General features: G+C 36.6%; 1 protein-coding gene across 1 annotated transcript in view; it reads right to left on the bottom strand.

The window, feature by feature from the left end:
* LOC116874693 (DNA polymerase theta-like) overlaps nucleotides 1–15,570 on the bottom strand; it is a 132,986-nt gene that overhangs the window by 56,070 nt on the left and 61,346 nt on the right. The window contains exon 16 of the mRNA XM_032869571.1: nucleotides 3,162–6,256. Coding sequence (XP_032725462.1) covers nucleotides 3,162–6,256 — 3,095 coding nt within the window. The remainder of the gene's footprint in view (nucleotides 1–3,161; nucleotides 6,257–15,570) is intronic.

Raw genomic sequence — 15,570 nt, 5'->3', positions numbered from 1 at the left:
TGTTTATAGCAGCAATGTCCACAATAGCCAAACTATGGAAAGAGCCTACATGTCCATCAACAGATGAATGGATAAAGATGTGATGTATATATACAATGGAATATTATGCAGTCATCAAAAAATGAAATCTTGCCATTTGCAATGAACGGCTAGAACTAAAGGGTATTACACTAAGAGATATAAGTCAATCAGGGAAAGACAATTATCATATGATCTCATTGATATGTGGAATTTGAGAAACAAGACAAAGGATCATAGGGGAAGGAAGGGAAAAATGAATCAAGATGAAACCAGAGAGGAAGATAAACCGTAAGAGATTCTTCATCTCAGGAAACTAACTGATTGCTGTAGTGAAGGGGGTGTGAGGGATGGGGTGGCTTGGTGATGGGCACTGGAGAGGGTATGTGCTATGGTGAGCACTGTGAATTGTGTAAGACTGGTGAATCACAGACCTGTACCCCTGAAACAAATAATACATTATATATCAAAAAAATAAATAAAATAAATTTTAAAAAACAAAACAAACAAACAAAAACAATGATAATAATACAAAACTACTTGATTGGCAAAATTTCCAGATCTCTAAAATATGCATTATTTGGATGGTCATTTTTAGGTATGTGTAAGAGCCTTCTAGGCTTCCCATTTATTAAGATAATTGTCACTATGAAAAATTTAACAAAGATCTCCTAAAATAGATCTCTAATAATAAGTAAAATGGTTATTAACTAAATCTTTTTAAAGCTGCATTTTGAATTGCTGTAACTCAAACAGAAATAAAGACCATTTGAACACTACAAGCATCCTACTCCTTGGTGAATAATCAGGCATGATTTGGTATCTGGATTCAACATTTTTTGTAAAAGAAGGCATCTCCAACTTTATAGATATAGGTCAAAAACCAATCTATCTTATTTGCAATTATATCCCTTATACCTTGGAAATAAATGGCACATATTTGTTAAATTTAAGTGCTAACCCCTAGCATAGAGAATATGCTCAATTTTATGTATGTTGAATAAAAAATGGAAAGTATTAGTCAACACAAAAAGTACATAAAACATGTCATTAACACATGTGGTCCATGACCTAAGTGTCCACTGATAGACAAATGAATAAGGAAGATGTGGTACACATATACAATGAATGAGAACTTGCCATATAAGACAACATAGACTTAGAGGGTATTACGCTAAATGAAATAATTTAGACTGAGAAAGACAAATACCATATGATTTCACTTCATATGTAGAATCTAAAACAAAAACACAAATAGGGGCACCTGGGTGGCTCAGTGGATTAAAGCCTCTGCCTTTGGCTCAGGTCATGATCCCAGGGTCCTGGGATCGAGCCCCACATAGGGCTCTCTACTCAGCAGGGAGCCTGCTTCCCTTCCTGTCTCTCTGCCTGCCTCTCTGCCTACTTGTGATCTCTGTCTGTCAAATAAATAAATAAAATCTTTAAAAAAAAAAACCACACACAAATAAACAAAAAGCAGAATCAGACTTATAAAAACAGAGAATAACTGATGGCTGCTAGAGGGTAGAGAAGGTTAGGGGGTTGGGGAAAATGGGTGAAAAAGAGTGGAAGATACGGGCTTCTGCTTATGTAATGAATAAATCATGGGAATAAAAGACATAGCATAAAAAATATAGTCAATGATACTGTAATAGCAATGTATGGGGATAGATGGTATCTATACACTTGGTAAACACAGTGTAATGTATAAATTTGTCAAATCGCTATGTTGTTCACCTGAAATTAATGTATCATTATGTGTCAACTATACTCAAGTAAAAAAATTTAAAAACAAAACACATGTTCTATAAATTGAAGATCAAATACTCAAACTTTTATGAACAAATTCATGGATAAATACAGAGATTTAAGAAATCTTATCAAACCTTGCTTTCCACAGAAGGTTGTCAAGCTGACTACAGCTATTACCAATTATACAAAATCCTTATTGTCATAAAGTAAAACAGGGATATGTATAAATGGCATTATCTAACAAAAGGTTCAAGTCTCTTAAAACCTGGAAGGGCTCTATGAGCTTCGGGGTCAACATTTTGGCACAGAATTAATGAACATCAGTTGGAGGTACAAGTCTACTTGACATAAGTACTGAAATATGTAGGTTATATACATTGTTTAAAATATAATGCCTTTTTTCTATGTACTTTTGTCATTATATAAGTGAATAAGGAAATTACAATGTAATAGAAAATAATTCATAAGCACTGATGATTAATAAAAACTATGATGCTATGTCATTAAAATACCAAAAAAGGAGATCCTTGTTCAAAATACATAGTTTTCACAAACTTATATTCTAATATTAATATATTATATATAAATAATCACACACACATATATATGATTTTCTTAAAAAAGATACACCATGTTTAATGGTAAATTTTAGCATACTCTAGCAGCAGATATGGCCTGGAGTTGAAGAAGAAGTGACAGATAGGAGACCTCTGTGAAGCCTCATAAAGTGAAAAGGATAAGGAGTCAACAATCAAACAGAAGAGCTCCATGGCCTGACACAGGGCCAAGTCCAGACTAGCATTGAAGAAAGAGCTACCATTTGAGAGATGGATTCCTGATACACCCAATGATCAAGTGCTGGCCCTCAAACCAGCCACAACTGTGGTGCCTGCAGCAGCAATTAGCTTGGCTTCTATGTCTTTGTCCTGAGAGAAAAGACTGGTCTGGAACTCCTTTTGGACCACCTACTGTGGAGATGTGCTCTAGGAAGGCTGTTTAGGTGGGATCCGTGGCTTATGAAGAAAGAGGCAGACATAGGCCTGATTAGACCACAGCTACAACAGTGGATCAGTGCTAGGTAAATGAGTAGTCCCTTGGTGGTCTACATGAGTTCAGTAGTCCAGCTTGAGCTTTTCTCTCAGTGCTTGGCTCTCATACCCACATGTCCTGGAGTCACCCATCTCTTATACCAGATGGCAACTGTTATTAATCTAGTTGCGCTCAACAATAAAGCTGTTCTACAGGTAAACCCACATAGAAGAAACTTTAATTGAACTCTGAATAAATTTATTACATTTAATATCCAAAACTGAAAAAGCTCAGGCCCATCCGAAACCACTATTTTACATAGAAAGATGAAAATATGAAAACTTTTTTTAAAAAGCTCTTACCTTGCTTAAACCTACCACCAATAGCAGCACTTTTAGATGTCAAACTACTGATCTTTTCACAAGCCAGTGAGATGGAAAATCGCTTTTTGCTCTGCCACTCCTTAATGAATGTTCGAAAGAGAGTTTGGTCACTTGCTACATCAATTATGGCCAAACTTCCTGGGCTGAACGAGGCTGGAGTTAACTGCAATCCATCTTGTGATAACTGCAGTGAAAAAGTTGTGTCTCCAATAGGACTGTCCTCTTTTAAACCATTTCTACTCTCTGAACTTAAATCTTGGTTTTTAATATTTGAAGATGAGTCAAATGAGTAGCTTTCACCAAGCTGTAAAACACTATGTGTTTTCTGAAGTTTTACAGAAGATGTTCTAAGAATACTTGGAAATACCAGTTTAGAAGCAGATACTGGAGTGGGTGTAGGAGGAATGAGTCCATTATCATCAACTACATAGTTCTCTTTACAAGGCAAGTGGGATGTGGTTTCAGCATGAAGGGCATTGGTCTCCAGTGTCCCAATCTTGCTTTTTACTTCAATATTAGGGGCAAATGAGATTCCCTGCACTTGATTTGGCTCCAAATTCGAAATCACTTTTTGTTTGTCATTTACCTCTGTATTTTTTCCTTTCAAACTAGACAAGTTTATAGTGGTTAATTTTTGCTTTTCATTTTCTAGAGGACTGGACACTTTGTCTAAAATTCTCTGCAGTCCTGGACTTAAATCAAATGATGCCCCTGACCATATGAATGCATTATTTTCCTCTGTCTCAGTTAATTTGGGTTTTTGAGACCTTTCATCTTTATCTCCTCCAATTACTTCTCTTTGTGGATAATCATTACCTACAGTCACTGGATCACTTAGTTCTAATGCTCTAAAAGATACTGCAGTATTCTGTTTCTCTTGGACAGGACATATTTCTACATTGTCCAAAGCTTCAACCATCTGAGCAGAATCCACTTCTGAAAATATAATAGACTCATCACTGAAACAAGTGTACTGTTGCTGATTATCTTGATTCTCATTCATATTTGATTTTCTTATTGTGCCCTCTCGTTGCAGACACACAGAATGACTGAAATGGTTTGATGTTAGTGCAGAACAGAGGGGTTCTTTCACTTGTATATCAGATGGTTGTTCTTTTACTAGGTAGTCTTCACTGAAACTGTCAAACAGTAAACTATCACTCAAATTCAAACTTGTTTCAGGAACTGGCAGACATTCTGTTTCTATACCAGTGGTAGTTCTCTTTTGAGGAACCAGAGGTGTAACTGGTTTCATAGCTTCTTGTGTTTGATAACCTTGAAGAAAACTATTTAATTGAGAGTCAGTGACAGAAAGTTCATTCCTTTTAAAACAAGGACCATTTTCCCTCAAAAGTATTGGAGAAAGAAAAACTGAGCTTTCTGGAGTCAGGATATCAACCCCATCTGAATCAGTGCCTTGTTTCATATTATCTACAGGCTTAAGTTCCAAATGATTTTTATTTGTCACTCCAGGAGAATGCTGTTCACCAGGAAAAGCAATACAAATCTCATTCTGAAAAGACAGTATGGAACTCTGGTTGTCTAAACATTTCTGCATCTTCCCTGTTGCCAGCTTGGCATACTTTGCTTCTGGTTTGGCATTTTCAGTTGCCATCTGTTGTATTATTTTCTCTGACTGAGTATCCAGGTAGAAACTATCTTCAAATTCATAAGGAACTAACCCTAAGTCAGAAACACAATTATTCTTTGTTTTGTTTACTGCATAAGCTTCTGTTTTTTCTTGTTTTCTAGATGTATTTAGAAAATTCTCATGCTGGCCTTCTGATCCTCGAGTTGGGAGTATCTCAGTTCTGCTCATATTATCTCCTGATACCCGAAAATTATTTGATTTATTTTCCTCACTATTAAACTTCATAATTCCACACTTGATAATAACATTTGAGTCTCTATTCATATAACTACTACCTGTCTCACAGGGCATTTGTCTCTCTATTATTTTTTTCTGTTTGGTATAAGTGTTCGTCTGTTTATCAGATTGTTTTTCTGGGCACTGGTTAACTGAGTAGGTGTCACATTTTACATAAACATTCTGGTTTTTTGAATTGTTTTCTACCACCAAGGCTGTGTTTATTTTTTCTGACTCAACAACAGCAAATTCTCTTCCATTTTCACTAACCATATTAGTGGGTTGACAAGTCACTTTTTTACTCTGGGATTGTGTGATAAAATGTTCCACAAGAATATTATTAGTTTTTGTTTTGTTCTTTGAACTTTGTTCTCTTTCTAATGAGAATGATGCTTTGCTATATTTTCCCTCAGCACAGAATGACATATTTTCAGCAAAAGGGTCTGGACTTCTACATTCTACATTCTTTTCATCTAAGGTAAATGCATCCCCATAATAAATAGGATTAGACATAGTCTGTTCCTGTAAATCAATTCTACACATCTCAGTGTCTTTTTTAGGGCTACTGTGTTTAGATTGTTTTACAAGTTTACTATGTTTCCAAGATCCAGAGGCAGTACTCATTGTTTCTGAATTGAAACTCTGAGCTTCTTTTTTTGTTTTCTCAAATAAGAGAGTCTGAACAACTTTCTTAGTGCGTGCTCTTCCCTCATTCAGAGAGGTTCTTAGCTTTTCTTTACTTATATTCAAAGAAGCCCGTTTTCTTGCTCTGGAAATGGAATGTACCTGGCGTTCTTGATTCCCATTCTGTAACTTTTCATAAAAGGAGTTTGTATGCTCTCCACTTTTCTCTAACTCTTGCACAGTACTTGATGAATACTTAGCAGAAGAATCACTAAACATCGAGTTACTTTTTTTCTTTGATGTTAATCTTTCACAAGATCTTTTAGTTTGGGATATATATTTCTGTTCCTTTACTTCTGACTCACTGCTGGTCAATGAGTGTGTATCAGAATTTAAAAGGAAGTATGAATTCCATTGCACTCCCATTTCAACTAAGTCCTGCTGCAGAATCATTTTGGCTTCTTCCACAATAAGGGCTGCTGCTTCCCTTTCAGTTAAACCTTTTCTGCCAGTCACCCAAATAGTTCGCATATTCCGACGTTCTTCAACTGCTTCCTCTTCCTCATCCATTGCCTTTCGGGCACTATAAAGGATGCAGGAAAAGAAATAAATTAATGTATTGATTCATTCATGCATACCAAAATATTTACTAAGCATTAACCTAATCTGTTCTAGGAACTAAAGAAATTGCACTGAACAAGAGGGAAATATATCTACTATTTTAGAGCTTACATTCTTGTTGTGGAAATCAGAAAACAAACAAATATTAAAATACATTCTATGTCAACTGGTAAGAGTGGTGTAAAAAAAAAATGAAGCACCAGGAGATGGGTAGTTCTGTAATTTTTAAATAGTATAATTAGAGAAGGCCTCACCAAGATCCATTAAACAGACACCATTTAAAATAGTGTCATAAAACTTTCATTAAAAACAAATCCTATGTAATATGAACTCTGGACAAAATAATTGAAGGAACTAGAGAGTGACCAAAAGGAGAAACTGAAACCTGGAGTTTATTGATAGGCAAAATTTGAAAAAGAGCTCAGAATAACTGCAAGAGATAAAAAACCATCAGAGAAAGTCTGGATTTGAGAGATCCAAAGAAGGAGAACCCGAAATTCTTTATATAAATTCTGCCCAAATATCAGGCTGCCCACTAATCTATGCAAGTGTGGGCAGACTCCAAAGTCTAAACAATTAAACAGAGTTTTGAGTGACAGTCTACTACAGGAAGACAAAGTTTAGAGTTTGAGTTCAGCCAAGCTGACTGATATCAATGCTCTTCAGGGTAAAATAATAGATCCTATGCCCTACAAGGCAAAACATACATAAAACTGAACTACCATGAAGAGAAAGAAAAAAAACAAACAAACAGGATGAGATATGGCAATTATTAAAGAAATAATAGCCAAGAGATTTGTTTCCAACAAGGATGGTGTAACAGGGACCAAGTTAGCCTGTAACCCAAAACAACTAAAACCAAGGCTAGCTCTTAAAAGACACTGCAGCTTCCATTTTGCTCTCTCTTGGATTACTTACTCTAGGGGAAGCATAGGACAACATGCAGCTCTATGAAGAAGTTCACATGGAGAACTGAGCACCAGTTTGCCAGTATGTGTGCAAGTCATCTTAAAAGCAGATCCAATTCAAACCTTCAGATAACTATATTCCCAACCGACAGCTTTTACTAAAACCTCAAACCAGACCACTAGCAAAGGTGCTCCCAAGTTCATGACTCACAGAAACTTTGAGTTAATATATATTTATTGTTGCCTTTAAGCCACTAAGTTCTTTAAGATATAATCTCTACACCTAACATGGGGCTTGAACTCATGACCTTAAGATCAAGAATAGCATGCTCTTCTGACTGAGCCAGCCAGGCACCCCTAAGCCACTAATGTCTTAAAGTAATTTGTTTCATAACATTAGCTAACTAATTAGCCTACTAAAATTATTAAACTTCAAAGATATAAAAAAGAAATCTCAAGGCCTACATATTTAGCACAAAAGAATTATATTCCCATTAAAATTCTTAAAAATAGCATGCAGAGCAAAGAAAGAGCATTTTCTTAAAACTCAGTAAAAGAAAGCATGGGCCAAAAATTTATATCCAGCCAAGATGTGCCTCAAATATTAAGGTTATGGAAAAAGAGTTTTAAACATACAAGATGTGGGGAATTCTGTACTATATTAGTCCTCAAGAAATCTATTAGTGGATAAGTTTCATCCAATCAAGAGATGACTAGAAGTGGTTCAGCATTAAGACCAATGGTAAGAATTTGAATAAATAAAAATGTAGATTATATTAATTTTCCATTTCTACACCCTACAAGGATGGGGACAAGGATGGAAAATTAATGTACAAATGTTATATGTTGAGACAAAGTAGAAAATGTACTTTTTAAATGGAAGAAAAAGGACAGGAAAAAAGAAAAAGTGAGCTCAATGTCAATGACTATTGTTCAGGCAGTATTTAGGTATTATAGAATACCCTTAAATTCTTGACAAACCAGGGGCACCTGGCTGGCTCATTTGGAAGAGCATGTGACTCTTGCTCTCCAGATTGTGAGTTCAAGCCTCATGTTGGATGTAGAGACTCCTTAAAAATAAAATCTTAAAAAAAAAAAAAAAAAAAAACCTTGACAAACCAGATAATAAAAAGTACACAAGTACCCACTAGAACAAAAATATATACCTTTCTAAATATAAAAATAAAACTACAAAGAGTATCCTTGGGCAGAAAAAGAAACATAGTAAATATACAATACACATAATTATAAAATAATTTGAGAACTAAAACTAAACATTTTAGTTAAATCAATAAATGTGAACAGGAGTAAATAACCTATTAAAAGAAAGATTTCAATTTGGATCAGAAAGTGAAAGATAATTACATCTCAGTGTGGTACATAAAAGGTTTATCTAAAACAAATTGATTCTAAAAGACTAAAACTAAAGAGATGGGCAAAAAAGTTTCTAGACAAAGGGAAACAAGAAGAAGTACTATGAATATGTACACACCAAATAACAAGCAATACTTTTTTTTTAAGATTTTATTTATTTATTTGACAGGCAGAGATCACAAGTAGGTAGAGAGGTAGGCAGAGAGATAGGGAGGAAACAGGCTCCCTGCTGAGCAGAGAGCCCGATGTGGGGCTCGATACCAGGACCCTGGGATCATGACCTGAGCCAAAGGCACAGGCTTTAACTCACTGAGCCACCCAGGCACCCCAACAAGCAATACTTTAATGAAGCAAAGACAAGAAATACAAAGAGACAGAGAGAAATATATTAACAATTAGTGGACTTCAGTAAACCACTCTTATTAAAAGACAGATGAAATGTTGAGGAGGGGAATAAATAAAAATAAAGAAGACCTAATGAACATAACCAGTGAAGCAGACTTTATGAATATACCTCAAACATTTTACCTTTATAATAGAAAACACAGTTTGTATTAGTCATGTATTAGGTCACAAAGAAAACATCAGTGAGTTCCATAAAGTATATGTGTTACAAACAACACTATTAGATTGCAGTGCAATAAGACTAAAAGTCATTTAACAAAATTAAAAAAAACAGAAAGCACTTCCACCTGGGCAAAAGAGGGAAAACATGAAAATTACATAATTTCTAACAAATAAAATGAAAACCTCTACATATCACACAGTCTGTGAAGTATACTTAAAATAGAGACCACAGGAAAATTCACAGTACTGAATTCATAGTACTACACTAAAAACAGCATTTATCAGTAAAAACATAAGTCAACAAATTCCTAGTTCAACAAAATACTAGAAAAAGTACAACAAAATAAAAAGGAAGCAGGAAGAATGAAATGTAATATTAAAAGAAGAAATTAATAAGGTATATTTTTTTAAAATATCCCCAATAGGCCAGAGGAGCCAAGATGGTGGTGGAGTAGCAGATTGAGTGACACCAGGTCGCAGAAGTTCAGCTAGATAGTTATCAAACCATTCTGAACATCTACAAACCCAAGAGGAGATCGAAGAGAAGAAGAGCAGCAATTCTAGAAACAGAACATCGACCACTTTCTGAAAGGTAGGAAGTGCGGAGGAGTAAATCTGAGGCGACAGGAAGACAGACTGCAGGGGAAGAGGTGGGCTCCCAGCAACTGGTGGAGCAACGGAGCACAAAATTCAAACTTTTAAAAGTCTGCTCCACTGAGGGACATCGCTCCGGAAGCTAAGTGGGCGTGGAAACCTCACAGGGACAGTGTGGTCTCAAGTCCCATGGGATCAGAGAAGGATCTGCATATATTGGTGTCTGAGTGTAGCAAAGCTCACAGGTATCAGAGTGGGAAACCCGGCTACAAAGACGGAGCCCAGGAGTGAGCTTTCAGCTCAGGATTACCTTAAACTGTGATCTGTGGCACAGTCAGGCCACTGCTCTTTGAGCAGGAACCCCACAAGTGGCAGATCTGGGGAGACCCACCTTCATCCACCAGAAGAGCAGAGCAACAGGAATCTGTTGGGTTTGGAGACTCCACACGGGGCTGTGTGCGGGAGACAGAAACGCTCAGTCACAGGCCAGGTGAGCCCGAGTGCAGCCAGAGACCAGGGAGGTGGGAGAGTGATTGACTGCTTTTCTCTGAGGGCACACTGAGGAATGGGGCCCGAACTCTCGGCTCCTCTGGGCCAGAGATCGGGAGGCCGCCATTTTCATTCCCGTCCTCCAGAGCTCTACAGAAAGCATTCAGGGGACAAAAGTTCCCAAGAGTGAACCTGAGCAGATTATTTAGCCTAGCCCCTGGCAAGGGTGGCACAATTCTGCCTCGGGCAAAGACATTTGAGAATCACTACAACATGCCCCTCTCCCACAGAAGATCAGCAAGAACATCCAGCCAAGACCAAGCTCACTGATCAAGGATAAGAGCAGAATTCCAGAGGAGGGGAAAGCAAAGCATGGAATTCATGGCTTTTTCCCCATGATTCTTTAGTCTTGCAAAGTTAATTTATTTTATTTTTTTCTTATTCTAATTTTTCAACTTTTACTCTTTCCTCTTTTAACATTTCCTTTTTTTTTAAGATTTTATTTATTTATTTAACAGACAGAGATCACAAGTAGGCAGAGAAGCAGGCAGAGAGAGATAGGAGGAAACAGACTCTCTAGGCAGAGAAGCAGGCAGAGAGAGATAGGAGGAAACAGACTCTCCACTGAGCAGAGAGCCCGATGTGGGGCTCGATCCCAGGACCTGGGATCATGACCTGAACCGAAGGCAGAGGCTTTAACCCACTGAGCCACCCAGGCGCCCCCTCTTTTAACATTTCTTAACTAGTTTATCTTAATAATACCTTTCTAAAAAAGAAAATCTTTTAAAATTTCATTATTACAGTCATATTTTATCCTTTATTGTATCTAACTTTATTTTTTGTATACATATAGTGTTGTTTCCTCTAAAAAATGTTTAGGATACAATTTCTTCTAATAGATCAAAATATACCCTAAATTAGCACAGGGCTTTGTTCTAGTCTTCAGCCTGAGCAAATTTCTCTCCATTTTCTTTTTCTTTCTTTTTCCAACCAACTTACCAATTCCTTTTTTAGAATTTTTTTAAAATTTTCATATTCCGTCCCTTCATTGTGTTTACCCTTATTTTTGTATATAAATATATAAGTCTTTCTTTCTTTAATATTCTGGGAGGTAGTTTCTTCTAAGAGTCCAAAATACACCCACAATCAAGTCGGTGGCTCTGTTCTATTCACCAATCTAATATATATATATTTTAAAAAACTTTTTAAAATCTTTTTTAAACTTCCTTTTACCTCCTTTCTTCTCCCCCCAATTTGGGGTCTCTTCTGGTTTGGTTAGCGTACATTTTTCTGGGGTCTTTGCCACCCTTATAGAATTTTATTCTCTCGTTCATATATTCTTATCTAGATAAAATGACAAGACGGATAAACGTACCACAAAATAAAAGAACAAGAGGCAGTACTGAAGGCTAGGGACCTAATCAATATAGACATTGGTAATATGTCAGATCTAGAGGTCAGAATGATGATTCTCAAGGTTCTAGCTGGGTTTGAAAAAGACATGGAAGATATTGGAGAAATCTTGTCTGGAGAAATAAAGGCCCTTTCTGGAGAAATAAAAGAATTAAAATCAAACCAAGCGAAAATCAAAAAAGCTATTAATAAAGTGCAATAAAAAATGGAGGCTGTTACTGCTAGGATAAATGAGGCAGAAGAGAGAACTAGTGATACAGAAGACCAAATAATGGAGAATAAAGAAGCTGAGCAAAAGAGAGACAAAGAACTACTGGACCACGAGGGGAGAATTTAAGACATAAGTGATATATGACGAAACAACATTAGAGTAATTGGGATTCCAGAAGAGGAAGAAGAAAGAGAAAGGGGAGCAGAAGGCATATTGGAGCAAACTAGTGTAGAGAATTTCCCTAATATGGCAAAGGGAACAAGCATCAAAATCCAAAAGGCAGAGAGAACCTCCCTCAAAATCAATAAAAATAAGTCCACACCCCATCATCTAATAGTAAAAACTTACAAGTCTTAGGGACAAAGAGAAAATCGTGAAAGCAGCCTGGGACAAGAAGTCTGTAACATACAATGGTAAAAATATTAGATTAGCAGCACACTTATCCACAGAAACCTGGCAGGCCAGAAAGAACTGGCATGATATATTCAGAGCACTAAATGAGAAAAACATGCAGCCAAGAATACTATATCCAGCTAGGCTATCATTTTAGAAGGAGAGATAAAAAGCTTCCAGGAAAAACAAAATATAAAAGAATTTGTAAACACCAAACCAGCCCTACAGGAAATATTGAAAGGGGTCCTCTAAGCAAAGAGAGACCCTAAAAGTAGTAGACCAGAAAGGAACAGAGACAATAGACAGTAACAGTTACCTTACAGGCAATACAATGGCACTAAATTCCAATCTGTCAATAGTTACCCTGAATGTAAATGGGCTAAACACCCCAATCAAAAGACACAGGGTATCAGAATGGATAAAAAAACAAAACTCATCAATATGCTATCTATAAGAAACTCATTTCAGACCCAAAGACACCTCCAGATTTAAAGTGAGGGGGTGGAAAATAATATACCACGCTAATGGACATCAAAAGAAAGCTGGGGTGGCAATCAGAAAAATTAGATTTTTTTAAAAGATTTTATTTATTTATTTGACACAGAGAGATCACAAGAAGGCAGAGAGGCAGGTAGAGAGAGAGGGAAAAATAGGTTCCCCTCTGAGCAGAGAGCCCGATGCTGGACTCAATCCCAGGACCCTGAGACCATGACCTGAGCCAAAGGCAGAGGCTTAACCCACTGAGCCACCCAGGTGCCCCAGGATAAATTAGATTTTAAGCCGAAGACTATAATAAGAGATGAAGAAGGACACTATATCATACTTAAAGTGTCTGCCTTACAAGATCTAACAATTTTAGATATCTATGCTCCTAACATAGGAGCAGCCAACTATATAAACCACTCAATAACAAAATCAAAGAAACATATCGACAATAATACAATAATAGCAGGGGACTTTAACACCCCCCCTCACTGAAATGGACAGATCATCCAAGATCAACAAGGAAATAAAGGGCTTAAATGACACACTGGGCCAGATGGACATCACAGATATATTCAGAACATTCCATCCCAATGCAACAGAATACACATTCTTCTCTAGCATACATGGAACATTCCCCAGAATAGATCACATCCTAGGTTACAAATCAGGTCTCAATCAGTACCAAAGGATCATTCCCTGCATATTTTCAGACCACAATGCTCTAAAGCCAGAACTCAATCACAAGAGGAAAGATGGAAAGAACACAAATATATGGATGCTAAAGAGCATCCTACTAAAGAATGAATGGATCAACCAGGAAATTAAAGAAGAACTGAAAAAAATTCAAGGAAACAAATGATAATGAAAACACAACAGTTCAAAATCTGTGGGACACAGCAAAGACAGTCCTGAGAGGGAAATATATAGCGATACAAGCCTTTCTCAAGAAACAAGGTCTTAAATACACAACCTAACCCCACACCTAAAGGAGCTGGAAAAAGAACAGCAAAGAAAGCCTAAATCCAGCAGGAGAAGAGAAATAATAAAGATCAGAGCAGAAATCAATGAAACAGAAACCAAAAAAACAGTAGAACAAATCAACGAAACTGGGAACTGGTTCGTTGAAAGAATTAATAAGATTCATAAACCCCTGGCCAGACTTATCAAAAAGAAAAGAGAAAGGACCCAAATAAATAAAATCATGAAGGAAAGAGGAGAGATCACAACCAACACCAAAGAAATACAAACAATTATAAGAACATATGATGAGCAACTATACGCCAGCAAACTTGAGAATCTGGAAGAAATGGATGCATTCCTAGGGACATATATATACTACCACAACTGACCCAGGAAGAAATAAAAAACCTGAACAGACCCATAACCAGTAAGGAGATTGAAGCAGTCACCCAAAATCTCCCAAAAAAACAAGAGCCCAGGGCCAGATCCCTTCCCAGGGGAATTCTAGCAAACATTTAAAGAAGAATTAATACCTATTCTCCTGAAACTGTTCCCAAAAAATAGAAATGGAAGGAAAACTTTCAAACTCACTTTAGGAGGCCAGCATTACCTTGATCGCAAAACCAAAGATCCCATCAAAAAAGAGAATTACAGACCAATATTCTTGATGAGCACAACTGCGAAAATTCTCACCAAAATACTAGCCAATAGGATCCAACAGTACATTAAAAGGATTATTCACCACGACCAAGTGGGATTTATTCCAGGGCTGCAAGGTTGGTTCAACATCAGCAAATCAATCAATATGATATAATACATTGGCAAAAGAAAGAACAAGAACCATATGATACTCTCAATAGATGCTGAAAAAGCATTTGACAAAGTACAGCATCCTTTCCTGATCAAAACTCTTCAAAGTGTAGGAATAGAGGGTACATACCTCAATATCATCAAAGCCATGTATGAATAACCCACCGCAAATATCATTCTCAATGGAGAAAAACTGAGAGCTTTTCTGCTAAGGTCAGGAATATGGCAGGGATGTCCATTATCACCACTGCTATTCAACATAGTACTAGAAGTCCTACTCTCAGCAATCAGACAACAAAAGGAAATTAAAGGCATCCAAATCGGCAAAGAAGAAGTCAAACTATCACTTTTTGCAGATGATATGATACTTTATGTGGAAAACCCAAAAGACTCCGCTCCAAATCTGCTAGAACTTGTACAGAAATTCAGTAAAGTGTCAGGATATAAAATCAATGCACAGAAATCAGTTGTGTTTCTATACACCATCAGCAAGATAGAAGAAAGAGAAATTAAGGAGTCCATCCCATTTACAATTGCACCCAAAACCATAAGATACCTAGGAAAAAACCTAACCAAAGAGGCAAAGAATCTATACTCAGAAAACTATAAAGTACTCATGAAAAAAATTGAGGAAGACACAAAGAAATAGAAAAACATTCCATGCTCATGGATTGGAAGAACAAATATTGTGAAAATGTCTATGCTACCTAAAGCAATCTACACATTTAATGCAATCCCTATCAAAGTACCATCAATTTTTTTTTCAAAGAAATGGAACAAATAATCCTAAAATTTATATGGAATCAGAAAAGACCTCAAATAGCCAGAGGAATGTTGAAAAAGAAAGCCAAAGTTGGTGGCATCACAATTCCAGAATTCAAGCTCTATTATAAAGCTGTCATCATCAAAACAGTATGGTACTGACACAAAAACACATATACATCAATGAAACAGAATAGAGAGCCCTGAAATAGATCCTCAACTCTATGGTCAACTAATTTTTGACAAAGCAGGAAAGAATGTCTAATGGAAAAAAGACAGTCTCTTCAAGAAATGGTGTTGGGAAAATTG

This window comes from Lontra canadensis, unplaced genomic scaffold (assembly GCF_010015895.1).
Source record: "Lontra canadensis isolate GAN:19392208 unplaced genomic scaffold, GSC_riverotter_1.0 scaffold38, whole genome shotgun sequence".
In the NCBI taxonomy this organism is placed as follows: domain Eukaryota; kingdom Metazoa; phylum Chordata; class Mammalia; order Carnivora; family Mustelidae; genus Lontra; species Lontra canadensis.
The sequence above is the reverse complement of the archived record's forward strand: the minus strand, read 5'-3'. Positions and strand labels throughout refer to the sequence as shown.